General features: G+C 41.1%; 1 protein-coding gene across 1 annotated transcript in view; it reads right to left on the bottom strand.

Annotated features, from left to right (window-relative positions):
* sgcg (sarcoglycan, gamma) overlaps positions 1-18,355 on the bottom strand; it is a 62,848-nt gene that overhangs the window by 19,207 nt on the left and 25,286 nt on the right. Inside the window, exons 4-5 of the mRNA XM_034168061.1 lie at positions 15,926-16,013; positions 942-1,061 (exon numbers count right to left, since the gene is read on the bottom strand). Of these exons, the coding sequence (XP_034023952.1) occupies positions 942-1,061; positions 15,926-16,013 (208 nt within the window). The remainder of the gene's footprint in view (positions 1-941; positions 1,062-15,925; positions 16,014-18,355) is intronic.

Raw genomic sequence — 18,355 nt, 5'->3', positions numbered from 1 at the left:
GAATCACTGAACCTAAAAAGTCTAAAAATGATGTTTGCTCAGTAGTAAAAAAAAAAGTTTCATCTGTTGTGACTGGATAGCATGTATCCTTAGCGCTTGGCATCACAGTTTATTGCAACTTGCACCTTTCCCAGAAGCTACTGTCATCTGAGCACTGATATTGATATTGCATGTGCTTATAGACAAAAACAAACTAGAAGCACTCAGAGAGTGGGTTAGGGTTAGGGATTCCCTCCTTGGCACAGTGATGTATTTCTTTTTGTCTCTTTCTCTAAAATTGTATATAATAATCATTAGATTATTAATATATGAACAAAAATAAATAAAATACATTTGAAAACAAATGCACCCGAACGTGATGACAGCTGCAACTGCTTAATGCTAACTTTTAACATTGAAAATGCCATAGACATGCTAACACATTAGCATTGTGATCCGGCTCGTGATCCGGATCACCACTAAAATTTAATCACTTGTTCCTCTTGTCATTTCCAACCACTCCACAAAATTTCATCAAAATCCGTTCAAAACTTTTTGAGTTATCCTGCTGACAAACAGACAGACAGACAAACAAACAAACGCGACCGAAAACATAACCTCCTTGGCGGAGGTAAAAATCCTCTTCTGTTAATGTGCTGGAACCCATCAGGACCTACTTCACATATCTGCTCAGGCTTAGAAAACTGAGCTAATAATTCATGTGTTTATCCTGGAGCTATCCATGAACAAAAAACAAAAACAAAACTGCAGGATATGACTGATTGTGAAGATGGCTCTTTCTGTCTGTCCAGGATTTCTGCACAGATTATCTACCGTCAAGCCAAACGGGTTCTCTTGAGTGTGTATCTCTTATTAATACCATCCTTTTCCAATCCAGAAAAACTGTTTTGCCAAGAGCTGTATAATATTTCCAGGATGGCAGGTGGCAACTGTTAGTGTACCTGTAACACGCAGTTTGTCTGGACCAATCACAGCCTCATTGCCATCTGCAGCAAACAGCATGTTGTCATTGGGGGAGTTGATGAGCAGATTCTGAACGTGTCCCTCAGCCTGTTTTGGACCTAAAACAACAACAACAACAACGTCTGAAAGGATTTGAAGATATGAAAATATATTTATCAAAATCTAATCTGTTTTCACTGCTCAGAAACATGAGGAGACGTACTCCTTCACTGTGTCTCAACTTTCTTTTAGGCATTAATACAGTGTAATGAAAAAATGTGGACCAGACCCGGCGCCAGAAAAAAAATATTAAGGGGGTGATGAGTTTATCACAGGCCCCCCCCCCCCCCCCCCCCCGCCCCAAAAAAAGTGCGCACCGGAGGGGACGTGCCTCTGAGCGTCCGTAATGAATTCGGTGCGCTCCTGGAAAGCTCGTGTATTTAGGCTACACCGTTGTAAGAGACTGACTGAGAGTAAAGAGTGATGACAGTATTTTTTAATTATTATTTGAACGTATAGACCCTCGGTCAAGTGATCTCCTGCATACCACACAGAGCCGGTGATCTGTCAAGATGAGGTGCGTCAAAACATTAACGTGTCACAGGACTGCTCATTTATAGAGCAGTTTTCTGAAGAAAAATCATTGGAAATGTTTTTTTGTTGTTGTTTGTTACCTCAAAATTTCTGATTGCTGTTAAAGAAAAAAAAAAGTTTAGAACACTTGTAATTAAAATAGCTAAATAAATCAATAAATGGTTCTTTAGAAACCTTTCATCTGCAAATTAAAACCACCTATTTCAGATTACATAATTTCTTGTTTAACATAAGGAACATCATTTATTTTTAGACAAATAAAATAACATGGAAACTTGTATATTTTTTAAGTCTGGTAGATTATTTATATCTCATTTCAACCAGAAAAACAGACACTAAATAAATACAAATGTTTATTATAAATGCAACAGGAAATAATTTAACAATGACTGCAGTGTGATTGTAAAGTAGGATTTCTGTGACATAAACCTCATGATGTTTTTGATAGTCATTTCAATTTGTAATTTCGTCAAAATACGTAATTGCCTTTAATGTTGTTATCAGGACAGAGTCATTTCTAAAATATGAATTTGAGCACAATAAGTGGAGAGCTTCTACCTGTGCAAATGTCTTTTGACTTTGATTTCGTGGACATTTTTAATGATCCGTTCATTTATTGTTAAAATATAAAATGAAACAGCTTTTTAAAAAATAATAAAATAGTTGCTGTTCAAAGAGCCTTTTATTTAGAAGCAGGTGATGTTCTGCTGGATTCTCAGGACCAGATGAAGGTCTCTTCTGCAGCTTTGAACTCTGGTGGTGTTGCTGAAGACACTTTTGTCCTATTTTGAAGAGCAGAGATGTTTTCTTTCGACTGGACTTCGTGGTGTTCAGCTCATCAATGGAAGTTTGGTTGTCTGCACAGCAAATGTTCCTGATTGGGACAAATAAAAATATTTCTTTAACTATAAAGAAACACTAAACAGTTTATATATAAAAAAAAGGGGGGAAAAAACGGCAAAAAAAAGGATGGAAAAAAACGCCCGAAAAAATAAGTTATTTAAAGTTGAGCCTTTGTGGTGTCTGAAAAAAGGTGTAGCTTTATTTGGTAAAAATAAAAAAGACGGAACCATCTACAAATTAAAGTGTTCACTCAGATCAACTGTGCTAAAAAGCTGAGCTAACATTAGCCGATCAATAAACCTTCACAGCAGTGCAGAAACGTTACGTTTTACTTTTATTTTATCCTCACCTCGATAAAGCTGCAGAACAAAACTCCGCTGGGCAAACTGGGACTTCACATATATCCAAAATGTGGGAGATTTCGGACTGAGTGGGTTTGCTCCATCCCCCCGTCTGCCTGCCTCGGTCTGCCCAGGAATGATGTCTGAAGGCCGGCTTCTCCGTGCGAGTCGGCCCACTGTCGCTGTTCGATCGATATCCCACCAAGTCGTCAGTCCTCCCTCGGTCGGCGTCACTCCGAAAAGTAGCTGAAAAAAAGCTTCTCCCAGCAGGGTGATGGGAGAATTGTTCTGCTGTTTTTTAAAGCTTTTTTGTGGTTCAGGCAACGCAAATTCAAGATGGTGATCGCTGAACTTTTTTCAGGTTGTGGAAACAGCCAGAGTGTGACGTGGCTGCAATCTCTGCCCCCTTGCCGCTTCTGAAGCGACGCGTCTGATGTCATGACGCGTTGGAAACGCACCGGCCTGGCATTACGACGCGTTGGGAAGCGTTAAAGCGTCGCGCTGAAGCTTGCAGTGTGAAAGGCCCTTGACACTGCTTGAATAAGTCGAGCTTGCTCTCTGCCGCACTGACAAGCGCAACCCTCAACCTATCAAATCACTTGAACACGGACACATGCCATATCCGTTTGTTTTAAAATTAATTACTTTAGTTAATTACACTCAACAAAAATATAAACGCAACACTTTTGGTTTTGCTCCCATTTTGTATGAGATGAACTCAAAGATCTAAAACTTTTTCCACATACACAATATCACCATTTCCCTCAAATATTGTTCACAAACCAGTCTAAATCTGTGATAGTGAGCACTTCTCCTTTGCTGAGATAATCCATCCCACCTCACAGGTGTGCCTTACCAAGATGCTGATTAGATACCATGATTAGTGCACAGGTGTGCCTTAGACTGCCCACAATAAAAGGCCACTCTGAAAGGTGCAGTTTTATCACACAGCACAATGCCACAGATGTCGCAAGATTTTAGGGAGCGTGCAATTGGCATGCTGACAGCAGGAATGTCAACCAGAGCTGTTGCTCGTGTATTGAATGTTCATTTCTCTACCATAAGCCATCTCCAAAGGCGTTTCAGAGAATTTGCCAGTACATCCAACCAGCCTCACAACCACAGACCACGTGTAACCACACCAGCCCAGGACCTCCACATCCAGCATGTTCACCTCCAAGATCGTCTGAGACCAGCCACTCGGACAGCTGCTGAAACAATCGGTTTGCATAACCAAGGAATTTCTGCACAAACTGTCAGAAACCGTCTCAGGGAAGCTCATATGCATGATCGTCGTCCTCATCGGGGTCTCGACCTGACTCCAGTTCGTCGTCGTAACCGACTTGAGTGGGCAAATGCTCACATTCGCTGGCGTTTGGCACGTTGGAGAGGTGTTCTCTTCAAGGATGAATCCCAGTTCACACTGTTCAGGGCAGATGGCAGACAGCGTGTGTGGCGTCATGTGGGTGAGCGGTTTTCTGATGTCAATGTTGTGGATCGAGTGGCCCATGGTGGCGGTGGGGTTATGGTATGGGCAGGCGTCTGTTATGGACGAAGAACACAGGTGCATTTCATTGATGGCATTTTGAATGCACAGAGATACCGTGACGAGATCCTGAGGCCCATTGTTGTGCCAACATCCAAGAACATCACCTCATGTTGCAGCAGGATAATGCACGGCCCCATGTTGCAAGGATCTGTACACAATTCTTGGAAGCTGAAAATGTCCCAGTTCTTGCATGGCCGGCATACTCACCGGACATGTCACCCATTGAGCATGTTTGGGATGCTCTGGACCGGCGTATATGACAGCGTGTACCAGTTCCTGCCAATATCCAGCAACTTCGCACAGCCATTGAAGAGGAGTGGACCAACATTCCACAGGCCACAATTGACAACCTGATCAACTCTATGCGAAGGAGATGTGTTGCACTGCATGAGGCAAATGGTGGTCACACCAGATACTGACTGGTATTCCCCCCCAATAAAACAAAACTGCACCTTTCAGAGTGGCCTTTTATTGTGGACAGTCTAAGGCCCACCTGTGCACTAATCATGGTGTCTAATCAGCATCTTGGTATGGCACACCTGTGAGGTGGGATGGATTATCTCAGCAAAGGAGAAGTGCTCACTATCACAGATTTAGACTGGTTTGTGAACAATATTTGAGAGAAATGGTGATATTGTGTATGTGGAAAAAGTTTTAGATCTTTGAGTTCATCTCATACAAAATGGGAGCAAAACCAAAAGTGTTGCATTTATATTTTTGTTGAGTGATATTTTGCTATATTTTCCAGTATTTCTTTTTCTTTCTTTTTTATTTTTATTTTTTGATAACTCTAACATCCGAGGGGGTGAGGTTGATGACGTGAGGGGCGTCGACCCCAAACACCCCCTCGTGGTGCCGGATCCGATGTGGACTAGAACACTCACTGGCATGCATTTATCAACTGCACCATTGGAAAGTTATTGACATTGTTACAAACTGATCTTGTTACTTCCTGCAAACACCTATAAGGTGTGCAAACATCAGACACAATGCAAATAGCAGAATCTAGCCTTAACTGACAGTGTAACTTCAACTGAAAAACCAACAGAATCTCAGTCGAAGGTCTACTAAACACAAAGCGAACTGACAATCTGACTGAATCTAAAGCTAAGTACAGTGGTCCCTCGATATAACGCAGTTCACCTTTCGCGGCCTTGCAGTTTCGCGGATTTTTTTAGTGCAATTTTGCATGCTGCTTCTTTTTTTTTTTTAACAGCGCATTGTGTTCTGCATCCTCATCAGGTGGGCTGGTCGGCATCACTGCGATTGCTCTCACTGCCTCCGATGCGCTTACCGAGTCTGTGGGCTCGGCAACTACCCATAACTGTGTTCTTCACTCGGAAAAAGACACCTGCACTGAGGTGTCTCTCAGTGGAAAAACACGCCATGGAGCGGCACCATGACGAAGAGGCGCGATCAGAGGAACTGTGAAATACTGGTCAGTCACTACAGTAACTTGCCCAGTTCCGGATCATTGCCAGTTCCGGATCACTGCTGTAGATTTTGCGCCGCTGTTTTTCGTAATCAGCACGAATAAGCTAATACTTGGTACCAATGAAAAGATTGATGTTTTGTCTACAAACGACCACAAGCTCGACCAGATCCAGCCATCCTTGTGATCAGCAGAGGAATCAAAGCATCCCGGTGTCTGCGGCGTGCGCGCTTTTTCTCACTCACTCATTCCTGCAAGTTTGAAAGTAACAAGCTCTAAAACGTAGCAAAGGTGAGTTAGCCATTCGGTGTTTTTGGTTCTAGAGTGGGAAAATACTTACTTACTTGGGTAGAAAATGTCAGTGTGTTATGTCTTGCTGTTTAATTGCTGCGAGCATTTATCTCCGACGCAAAAATTTGCCGGTTGCGGATCACTGAAGCAACAGCCTCGTGTCTGTAGTTGTGAGCCTTGTGGACTTTGGGGGTCATCTCAAAATCACGCCACACTTCATTTTTTGCTCGTAAAAATGTATAACGGCGCTTTTAGAAACTAAGTAAATTCTCATTTAATAAGTATAATTTCTATCATTTTGTGTTCAAAACACATTCTCGGGCACAGTGTGTATCATTCTGCATTAGAAGGGCTCCAGCCAGATGCCAGGAATGCCAACAAAGTGACGCAGAGTGTCGTGATCCGGAACCAGCAAAAGTGATCCATTTCTGGCAAATGTTCGCACCACACATAATGTGGCTTCACACTTTAAGTAGAAGCGCTACTCCACCCAGACTTTTTCAGCTAAATAACATCCAAATACCCAATACAACAATACACAATTAAAGGACATTTAGTTGCATTATGGCTCCGTATAGCGGGACTTTAAAAAAGGTGATCCGGAACTGGGCAACCGTCTGTATTAATAATTTCTTATGTGTCCAACCTCGTAGGTTGATTGTTAAAATTAAATTTGTTAGTTCTAAAAGCCATCATAATTATTTATAGGGAAACGTTCTATTTTTAGTTCTCAAACAAATGTTTGGGCCTGAAAACAGGTTTTGATTTTAGGTTTAATTCTATAATACTGGTCTTATTTTTCTACTAAGGTTTGAACTTTGAGAGTGTTTACACAGGAGAGAAAAGTGAGAAAATGTGTGTAGTGAGGAGTTTTACAGCCTTAAAACATCTATAATAATTGTAAAAAATAAACGCTGACTACTTCGCGGATTTCACCTATCGCGGGCTATTTTTAGAACGTAACTCCTGCAGTAAATGAGGGACCACTGTATTTGTTTTTTTTTTTTTGGCATACGAGGTCTGTCAATAAAGTATAGGTCCTTTTTATTTTTTTCAAAAACTATATGGATTTCATTCATATGTTTTTACATCAGACATGCTTGAACCCTCGTGCGCATGCGTTTTTATTAAATCCTCCAAACCGTGACTATCCAGGGTTGGGACCAGGAAGCAGAGTTGTAGTCTTACACACCTCTCTGCAGCTTCTCTCCCCCTGCCATCCCCTCATTACCCCATCCCCGTAGAGACGGTGCCTGCTCCCAGACCACCAATAACCAGCAAAAATCTATTTAAGCATAAAATTCAAAAAGAAAAAATAATATAGCACCTTCAACTGCACCACAGACTAAAACAGTTAAATGTGGTCTATTAAACATTAGATCTCTCTCTTCTAAGTCCCTGTTAGTAAATGATATAATAATTGATCAACATATTGATTTATTCTGCCTTACAGAAACCTGGTTACAGCAGGATGAATATGTTAGTTTAAATGAGTCAACACCCCCGAGTCACACTAACTGCCAGAACGCTCGTAGCACGGGCCGTGGCGGAGGATTAGCAGCAATCTTCCACTCCAGCTTACTAATTAATCAAAAACCCAGACAGAGCTTTAATTCATTTGAAAGCTTGACTCTTAGTCTTGTCCAACCAAATTGGAAGTCCCAAAAACCAGTTTTATTTGTTGTTATCTATCGTCCACCTGGTCGTTACTGTGAGTTTCTCTGTGAATTTTCGGACCTTTTGTCTGACTTAGTGCTTAGCTCAGATAAGATAATTATAGTGGGCGATTTTAACATCCACACAGATGTTGAGAATGACAGCCTCAACACTGCATTTAATCTACTGTTAGACTTGATTGGCTTTGCTCAAAATGTAAATGAGTCCACCCACCACTTTAATCATATCTTAGATCTTGTTCTGACTTATGGTATGGAAATTGAAGACTTAACAGTATTCCCTGAGTTTCATTACAGTAGAAGTCTTTCAGAAAGCGCTGTAACTAGGTTTAAGGATATGATTCCTTCTTTATGTTCTCCAATGCCATATACCAACACAGGGCAGAGTAGTTACCTAAACTCTGTGAGTGAGATAGATTATCTCATCAATAGTTTTATATCCTCATTGAGGACAACTTTGGATGCTGTAGCTCCTCTGAAAAAGAGAGCCTTAAATCAGAAGTGCCTGACTCTGTGGTATAACTCACAAACTCGCAGCTTAGAGCAGATAACCCGTAAGTTGGAGAGGAAATGGCGTCTCACTAATTTAGAAGATCTTCACTTAGCCTAGAAAAAGAGTCTGTTGCTCTATAAAAAAGCCCTCCGTAAAGCTAGGACATCTTACTACTCATCACTAATTGAAGAAAATAAGAACAACCCCAGGTTTCTTTTAAGCACTGTAGCCAGGCTGACAAAGAGTCAGAGCTCTGTTGAGCCGAGTATTCCTTTAACTTTAACTAGTAATGACTTCATGACTTTCTTTGCTAATAAAATTTTAACTATTAGAGAAAAAATTACTCATAATCATTCCAAAGACATATCGTTCTCTTTGGCTGCTTTCAGTGATGCCGGTATTTGGTTAGACTCTTTCTCTCCAATTGTTCTGTCTGAGTTATTTTCATTAGTTACTTCATCCAAACCATCAACATGTTTATTAGACCCCATTCCTACCAGGGTGCTCAAGGAAGCCCTACCATTATTTAATGCTTCGATCTTAAATATGATCAATCTATCTTTGTTAGTTGGCTATGTACCACAGGCTTTTAAGGTGGCAGTAATTAAACCATTACTTAAAAAGCCATCACTTGACCCAGCTATCTTAGCTAATTATAGGCCAATCTCCAACCTTCCTTTTCTCTCAAAAATTCTTGAAAGGGTAGTTGTAAAACAGCTAACTGATCATCTGCAGAGGAATGGTCTATTTGAAGAGTTTCAGTCAGGGTTTAGAATTCATCATAGTACAGAAACAGCATTAGTGAAGGTTACAAATGATCTTCTTATGGCCTCAGACAGTGGACTCATCTCTGTGCTTGTTCTGTTAGACCTCAGTGCTGCTTTTGATACTGTTGACCATAAAATTTTATTACAGAGATTAGAGCATGCCGTAGGTATTAAAGGCACTGCGCTGCGGTGGTTTGAATCATATTTATCTAATAGATTACAATTTGTTCATGTAAATGGGGAATCTTCTTCACAGACTAAGGTTATTTATGGAGTTCCACAAGGTTCTGTGCTAGGACCAATTTTATTCACTTTATACATGCTTCCCTTAGGCAGTATTATTAGACAGCATTGCTTAAATTTTCATTGTTACGCAGATGATACCCAGCTTTATCTATCCATGAAGCCAGAGGACACACACCAATTAGCTAAACTACAGGATTGTCTTACAGACATAAAGACATGGATGACCTCTAATTTCCTGCTTTTAAACTTGTACTTGGCCCCACAAATCTTAGAAACATGGTGTCTAACCAGATCCTTACTCTGGATGGCATTACCCTGACCTCTAGTAAAACTGTGAGAAATCTTGGAGTCATTTTTGATCAGGATATGTCATTCAATGCGCATATTAAACAAATATGTAGGACAACTTTTTTGCATTTGCACAATATCTCAAAAATTAGAAAGGTCTTGTCTCAGAGTGATGCTGAAAAACTCATGCATTTATTTCCTCTACGCTGGACTATTGTAATTCCTTATTATCAGGTTGTCCTAAAAGTTCCCTGAAAAGCCTTCAGTTAATTCAAAATGCTGCAGCTAGAGTACTGACAGGGACTAGAAGGACAGAGCATATTTCACCCATATTGGCCTCTCTTCATTGGCTTCCTGTTAATTCAAACAATTTGTGAGATACTCACTCCACTGAAAGCCATCAAAAGCCGCCTGGATTTTACAAATGGTTATCAACACGGAGGTGTTTTTCCTGTGGCGGATTGTCGCGGGAGCCGCCGCGACAATCCGTCCGCACGTCTTTCATTAAAAAAATCTCCTTTAACAGTGGAATATCCGGATAAAATGCTGAAACTGACTTCTTCTGAAACTTCTCTGTTCTCTCACGACGTCCTGGATCAATAGAGCCTGAAATGTGGAGGTTTTCAGCTTGAAACAGGCTGACGACGGCGCCTGGGAGCGCTGTGCGACGTCCTGCTCCGTGGGAAGTCCTTAAAGCGACAGTATCACGTCAAAATCTCTCATCAGCCGTTAAAATTTTCACTGAAAACCAGCTTAATTTTTCGAACCGTGTCCACTTCCATGTGCCTCACAGGTTTAGAAAAAATTTTGATCAAAAAAAGCGCCAGTCTCTCAGCAACTTCTCAGACAAAGGAATTCCGACGAGGGGCTGGACGACTCCTCCCACAAGGAGTGCTCACAGGCGAATGACGTCACCGACAGGCGTGGAAAAACTCACGCATGCGCACAAGGGTTCAAGCATGTCTGACGTAAAAACATATGAATGAAATCCATATAGTTTTTGAAAAAAATAAAAAGGACCTATACTTTATTGACAGCCCTCGTATACTCAACAAAAATATAAACGCAACACTTTTGATTTTGCTCCCATTTTGTATGAGATGAACTCAAAGATCTAAAACTTTTTCCACATACACAATATCACCATTTCCCTCAAATATTGTTCACAAACCAGTCGAAATCTGTGATAGTGAGCACTTCTCCTTTGCTGAGATAATCCATCCCACCTCACAGGTGTGCCATATCAAGATGCTGATTAGACACCATGATTAGTGCACAGGTGTGCCTTAGACTGCCCACAATAAAAGGCCACTCTGAAAGGTGCAGTTTTGATTTATTGGGGGGGGATACCAGTCAGTATCTGGTGTGACCACCATTTGCCTCATGCAGTGCAACACATCTCCTTCGCATCATCCGTGAAGAGAACACCTCTCCAACGTGCCAAACGCCAGCGAATGTGAGCATTTGCCCACTCAAGTCGGTTACGACGACGAACTGGAGTCAGGTCGAGACCCCGATGAGGACGACGAGCATGCAGATGAGCTTCCCTGAGACGGTTTCTGACAGTTTGTGCAGAAATTCTTTGGTTATGCAAACCGATTGTTTCAGCAGCTGTCCGAGTGGCTGGTCTCAGACGATCTTGGAGGTGAACATGCTGGATGTGGAGGTCCTGGGCTGGTGTGGTTACACGTGGTCTGCGGTTGTGAGGCTGGTTGGATGTACTGCCAAATTCTCTGAAACGACTTTGGAGACGGCTTATGGTAGATACATGAACATTCAATACACGAGCAACAGCTCTGGTTGACATTCCTGCTGTCAGCATGCCAACTGCACGCTCCCTCAAATCTTGCAACATCTGTGGCATTGTGCTGTGTGATAAAACTGCACCTTTCAGAGTGGCCTTTTATTGTGGGCAGTCTAAGGCACACCACCTGTGAGATGGGATGGATTATCTCAGCAAAGAAGTGCTCACTATCACAGATTTAGACTGGTTTGTGAACAATATTTGAGGGAAATGGTGATATTGTGTATGTGGAAAAAGTTTTAGATCTTTGAGTTCATCTCATACAAAATGGGAGCAAAACCAAAAGTGTTGCGTTTATATTTTTGTTGAGTGTATTTCCCCAGGCAGCACAAACACCTTATCAGGAGGGGACCAAATGATAAATTAGGACAGGACTGTATTGGAATCTTTATGATCACACAAAGGTATGCTTGTCAACATGATTGGAGGGTTTTATGGTTTTGCAATCATTTTGTTTTATGGTTTTGGAATTTATTTGTCACACACTGGTGGTGTGACAAATAAATTCTTTAAAAATCCTACAGTGTGATTTTCTGGATTTTTTTCCCCTCATTTTGTCTCTCACAGTTGAAGTGTACCTATGTTGAAAATTACAGACCTCTCATCTTCCTAAGTAGGAGAACTTGCACAATCAGGGGCTGACTAAATACTTTTTGGCCCCACTGTAATATATTATATACTATTACATTTAACTTCAATTACCTGGTCTATGCCCTGATTACTTCAGAAAGTTTAGATGACCAATTTTCACACATCTGTTCACAGCTAAGTGAATGTTAACTATCCCACACATGCAAGGACTTACATGGTTTCCTGAAATAGAAAATTCAAGCCTAGGTAACAATACTAGGTAAAAATACAATACTAATCAAAAATCTAATATATAAAGCTAAATAAACTAACCATAACCTGTCTAATGCTAATTCAATCTAAAACTAACTGATCCCAAAAACAAATACAACACAACAGAATGTAACTTAATTTAATTTAGATTTAGCTTAGTTTGTAACCATATGGCCTATTTTTACCTTGTTGTTGTTTTTTCCCAGCAAAATATCAGCTATGTTTAAAAATTGCAAGCAAAGCCAGCATAGAAACTGTACAAAATACGTTTTTTTTAATTGTGTATATCCATTTGTCTATACAAGTTAAATAAAGGCATTTTTCTTAGAGACTTCAATATATCAGTATATTTTACTTAGATTATCCTTAATCATCATCCAAGCACCTTCACATCAGTCAAAACAAATATTTCTCCAAACACACATTAAAAATTTTTTTTTTCCTGTATTATTACCTCTGTAGATGTAATTCATATAAATAAAAGCCAGCTTTTTAATCTTATCAGACATATATTTGGAACAGTTTTATTGGCAGCATCAGCTGTACATATATGAAGTCTGTCAGTGAATTTTCTGAGTATGGTAAATGTTGGTTTTGTGTGGGTATTTAATAAGCCTTACTAAGCTCTTAAGGTTCATCGAACCTGCACTTACCTTCAGACTAGACAACATGACGTGGATGATACTCTGAAACTCTACGTGGATGAAACATTTATTCACTGCACTGGGGCTGGCATCATCATCTGAAACTGAACCCCACTTATTTATGTCAGCAGATTAATTCCAGCACCACCTGCTACATTATTTTTGTTGGGAGATTTCTGAATTGAATTAAAGATGTGTCAAAATTAACTAACAAATAGAGGATTTTGTGTTTAAAACAAAATGCAGCAAAAACAGTTCTGTACATGAAGTCAACAAGTCTAAATTTATGGAATGTTAACATTCTTGATGTCTTTCCAAAATGCCAAATGGGTAATTACGAAGTCTATTAGAAAAGTATCCGACCTATCCGACTTTTTTCAAAAACCATATGGATTTGAATCACGTGTGATTGCGTCAGACAAGCTTGAACCCTTGTGCGCATGCATGAGTTTTTCCACGCCTGTCGGTTGCGTCATTCGCCTGTGAGCAGGCTTTGAGTGAGGAGTGGTCCACCCCCTCGTCGGATTTTCATTGTCAGGAAATGGCGGAATGATTTGGGCTTTTTTTCCATCTGAATTTTTCCAGAAACTGTTAGAGACTGGCAGCTGGAAACCATTAGAAAAATTTATCTGGCTTTCGGTGAAAATGTTACGGGCTTGGTAGAGAATAAGGAGTGTTACTGTCGCTTTAAGGATGGCCCCCAGCGGCTGTGGGGCGCGCCGCGCTCCGAAGCCGCCATCGACAGGCTGAACGACCATTTCATTTCTAAACGGATGGCTGTCTGGATCCGTGACCATCGCGTGCCATTTCTCTGGTTATCACAAGAGCTGGACATCAACCATTTTCCGTCAGATTTCACTTTTAACAAGAGATTTTGTCATGGAAAGCCGAGCGGAGGCTTCGCGCGTCACGATGGATTCGCTACTGGAGCGAGACAAAACCACCTCCGTTTTGGTCTCACAGGACGGCTTTGAGATGGCGTTCAGACAGCTGTCGGTGGTTTTTCCATCGAGTGATTATCCGAGAAATTGTGGATGTGCCTGGACATGCCAGAACATGTCCCATGAGGCTTCATCACGGCGTTGCTGTGCGCCATGAGGCACCGTCGCGACGCGCGGAATTCCTCCGCATGTCTGTCTCAATGTGCCGAAAAAGTGCTGATGTCCACGTCTTTTCACAATTCCTGTGCTAGTCAGACGACGTCCCAGATAAAACACAGCGTCCAGTTTGGAAATGAACGGCACATTCCACTGTTACAGGAGTTTTTGTCATGGAAAGAGGAGCGTGACGCGCAAAGCCTCCGCTCGGCTTTCCATGACAAAATCTCTTGTTAAAAGTGAAATCTGCCAGAAAATTGTTGATGTCCAGCTCTTGTGATAACCAGAGAAATGGCACACGATGGTCACGGATCCAGACAGCCATCTGTTTAGAAATGAAATGGTCGTTCAGCCTGTCGATGGCGGCTTCGGAGCGCGGCGCGTCCCGCAGCCGCTGGGGGCCATCCTTAAAATGACAGTAACACTCCTTATTCTCTACCAAGCCCGTAACATTTTCACCGAAAGCCAGATAAATTTTTCTAATGGTTTCCAGCTGCCAGTCTCTAACAGTTTCTGAAAAAATTCTGATGGAAAAAAAAGCCTAAATCATTCCGCCATATCCTGACAATGAAAATCCGACGAGGGGGCTGGACCACTCCTCACTCAAAGCCTGCTCACAGGCAAATGACGCAACCGACAGGTGTGGAAAAACTCACGCATGCGCACGAGGGTTCAAGCTTGTCTGATGCAATCACACGTGATTCAAATCCATATGGTTTTTGAAAAAAATAATAAGGTCGGATACTTTTCTAATAGACCTCGTACATCTGCCAATGAAGCAGACGTTACGTTTTCACCCCTGTTTATTTGCTTGTTTGTCTGTTTGTGAACAGCCTGTAACCCACAATTTTTAGATATCATTATGAAATTTTTACAGAGGCTTTACATCCTGATAGGCAAGAAGTGATTCAATTTTCAAGGTCATAGGTCAAAGGTCAAAGTCAGGAAAAATTTAGAAAAATCCCTATCCTAACACTGAACAAATTTTCAAAAATTCGGAACTCTGTCAAAAAAGATAAAATTTCTTTCATATGTGAGAGCGTTATGTAGGATGGGACCGTTTATTGACTGACAAAGTTTGATCCAGATTACAGATATTGTGACAATTTAAACTTAACACTGAAAACTCCATTTAATGTATATTTTGCATTATATCTTAACCCAAATGTGCCCCAATCACTCTCATATTTGAAAGTGGGGTGCAGACTGACACTCACTATCACTTGACAAAGTTTGATCTGCATCTGATCAGGAGCGTGGATTTTGTGGACATTTGAATTTTATATTGAAAATCCCATTTGATGTACATTTTGCATTATATCTCAATCAAAAGTGCCTCAGTCACTCTAATTTGTGACAATGAGGTGCAAACTGGCACTCTCGATGAATAGACTAAGTTTGATCTGCATCTGATCCGTATTGCGTATTTAGCAGATATTTGATTTTAACATTGAAACCCCGTCTAATCGATATTTTTGTTTTATATTTTAGCTCATAAAAAGCCACTTCTAACAGGGCTTTGACTTCATTCATTCACTCATTCATTTAGTCATTCATTCATGGGGGGGATCCAGGTATCCTAATTTTTTATCATAAGACACTTCAGCACCAACAACAGACCACTGACATGTGACTGACATTCAAAAGCATTTTATTCAGAGAGGTGCTGAGATGACAGCAACGTTACTTTTTGTGCCTTCATGATTAAGGTCACAGAACAGCACTGTGCAGCATACCGATTGGTGGGGTCATTTATTGGCCTTTTAATTATGACAAAATACCTCAATGTACTCACCGGTGGGCCAGAAAGGATGCACAAATATGATCCTCTCTAGGCCACAGGCCTTTTGAGTAATACTAAATATTCCAGAAGCAATAGCAGAAAGAGGAATGTTGTAGTTAATGGATTTTAAATGGAAATCCAGACAATTACAAATAGAAAAATGACTGCTTGTCACTGGTAATGTTGGGTAAGAAATGACCGCAGGGCAACTGCATGAATGACTTCACTATTGCCCTCATACATCACATGAATACTGTGTTCTATCACTACACATCTTCTTTCAGCCTCCTACCCATAAATATTCTTCCTGTGACATCACCATTTTCATTCCGGGCATTAAGCGAGACATTTTCGGATGAGTGCACAAGAAGTGAGGAGTCCTGGAAAAAAAAGCAAATTATCACTGCACATATATGCACCTGCAACAATGAGGTTAATATAAATGGATTTTTTTTAGCATGCAAAAATGACATTTGCATATTTGCTCAAGTGTGATGTGTCTAAAATTTATTTACAAAATATGATAGATGGCATCCAGTGATAATACAATGGCAACAGAAGAAAAGTAACACTTACAAATGATTAAAACATCAGTCTTAGCAGGTCAAGTGAAGTCTGAGAGCATGGTGCTGCATGTCGCTGTATCCATCACCACACTATAGAAAAGCCTTCATGAACAGCATCTCAGGCAGACAATCGGTTCATCCCCACCTTTCGATGGTAATCATCTATCTGCTGCAGCCAGGTGAATCATGGGCATCCCCTTGGCCTTCTCAAGCTGCTGGAGTTTTCAACATGGAGGCACCTACATGCTACATCAAAGTCAGAGCAACGCACCACATGGCCAAAATGTCTATCACCACGAGAGTGATCCCCCTCATCCTAGTCTCCCTAAGTAACTGCTCACTTGAAACAGTCATTCCAATGGTACCCAAGGATCCTCCAGAGAGACCTAGTACCAAAGACATCCAGTCATTGTCTAAGAACAGCAGCTAGTGTCCAAGTTCCACAGCCATACAGTAATACAGGAAGCACAAACACCCTAATGACTTGGACCTTTGTTCTCCTGCAAATATATCGGCATCACCAAACACCTCTGTCCAGCGACCTCATGACTGCACAAGGTCTTCCTAGCTGTCTCGTGATCTCAATGGCTGAGGATCCTGAGACATGAATGTCACTTACAAGATAACTGAATGTCTCCATAATTTCAACACTTTCAATGCATACATATACACTTCTGATAGCTGATTCCAGGAAGTCATGAAAAGCCAAGATCTTAGTCTTGATTCGTGACAACCTCAAACTCAGACCTTGTTCAGCTTTTCAAGTGCTACAATAAGAGTATAAACGTATTGCGACAACATCACAGCATCGTTTGTAAAGTCACGGTTACCTTTCTATGCCAACAAAGATACCTAAGCCACTGGTTCCCAAGACCCTCCCAACACATCATCCATGCAAGCACTGAACAGTGTTGGAGAGTATAGTCAGGTTCAGTATGTTCAGGCACAAGCTTTTGTTGCAATTTTGTGGAGATTAATAAAATTATAGATTTTTGGAAAGTGCATGCAATAGCCAATCCACCAAAAAAATGCATGATTCAGTATTCCTAGAAGCTACCATGTCAGCCATTTAGGATTTGTAAAAATGGCAGCTTAAAATAGACCATTGTTACATTCTTAATGCGCATGCTCAGTAGTGTATAAATCTTGCATGACTAAGCATTAGTTCTTACCTCCGCTGTCAGCATGGGGGGGGGGGGGGGGGGGTGAATTCCCTATTTGTCCAAAACACATACGGGTGGTGGCTTTTGCAGCTTATTTCAAAGGGCGCGGTTGTACTATGATCGCCCACGATCCAAAAAAAGTGCTACAATAGGATAAAATGGCTTAATCCAGTTTGCCTCCTAACAGGCTGGTTTATAAAGTGCAGACCTGGCAATCCCCCTCAAAACAAAAGTAAACTGCGCCCTCGGCCAGAACTTCTGCGGCTTTCAGTGTGCATTTTACTGTTTCCAAACACTTGAAAAATACTGAGTTGGTGTTTTCTTTTCATGATGACTGGAGCGGTACACTTGAATGTTTTTGATGAATGCATGGAACGTTGCATTTTTATATGGTTCTGCAATCTCCCTGACAGCACTTCCTGATGGAAAAGTCTGCTGTTTTCCCGGCTTTCCTCCCAAATACAGCTATTATTTGTGCAAATGACCTGAAAACAAAGATTGTTCAACATCATGGTATAAGGGAAGGATACAAAAAGCTACCTCAGAGATTTCAGCTGTCAGTTTCCACTGTGCGGAAAGGAAATGGAAGACCGCAGGCATAGTATTAGTTAAGGCCCGACGTGGCCGGCCAAGAAAAATCTCAGATAAGGTGAAGCGAAGGATGGTGAGAAAAGTCATAGTCAACCCACAGACCTGCTCCAAAGACCTATAACATGATCTTGCTGAAGATAGTGTCTCTGGGCATCATTCAACTATACAGCGCACTTTGCACAAGATGCTGTAGATGCTGCACAAGATGCTGTAATGCAGAGGAAGCCTTTTCTGCGTACACACCACAAACAGAGTCGCTTGAGGTATGCTAAAGCACATTTGGACAAGCCAGCTTCATTTTGGAATAAGGTGCTGAGGACAGATGAAACTAAAATTGAGTTATTTGGACATAACAAGGGGCAGTATGCATGGCTGAAAAAGAACACAGCATTCCAAGACAAA

The sequence above is a fragment of the Thalassophryne amazonica genome, chromosome 4 (genome assembly GCF_902500255.1).
Source record: "Thalassophryne amazonica chromosome 4, fThaAma1.1, whole genome shotgun sequence".
Lineage (NCBI taxonomy): Eukaryota > Metazoa > Chordata > Actinopteri > Batrachoidiformes > Batrachoididae > Thalassophryne > Thalassophryne amazonica.
This window is presented reverse-complemented; position numbering and strand designations above follow the sequence as displayed.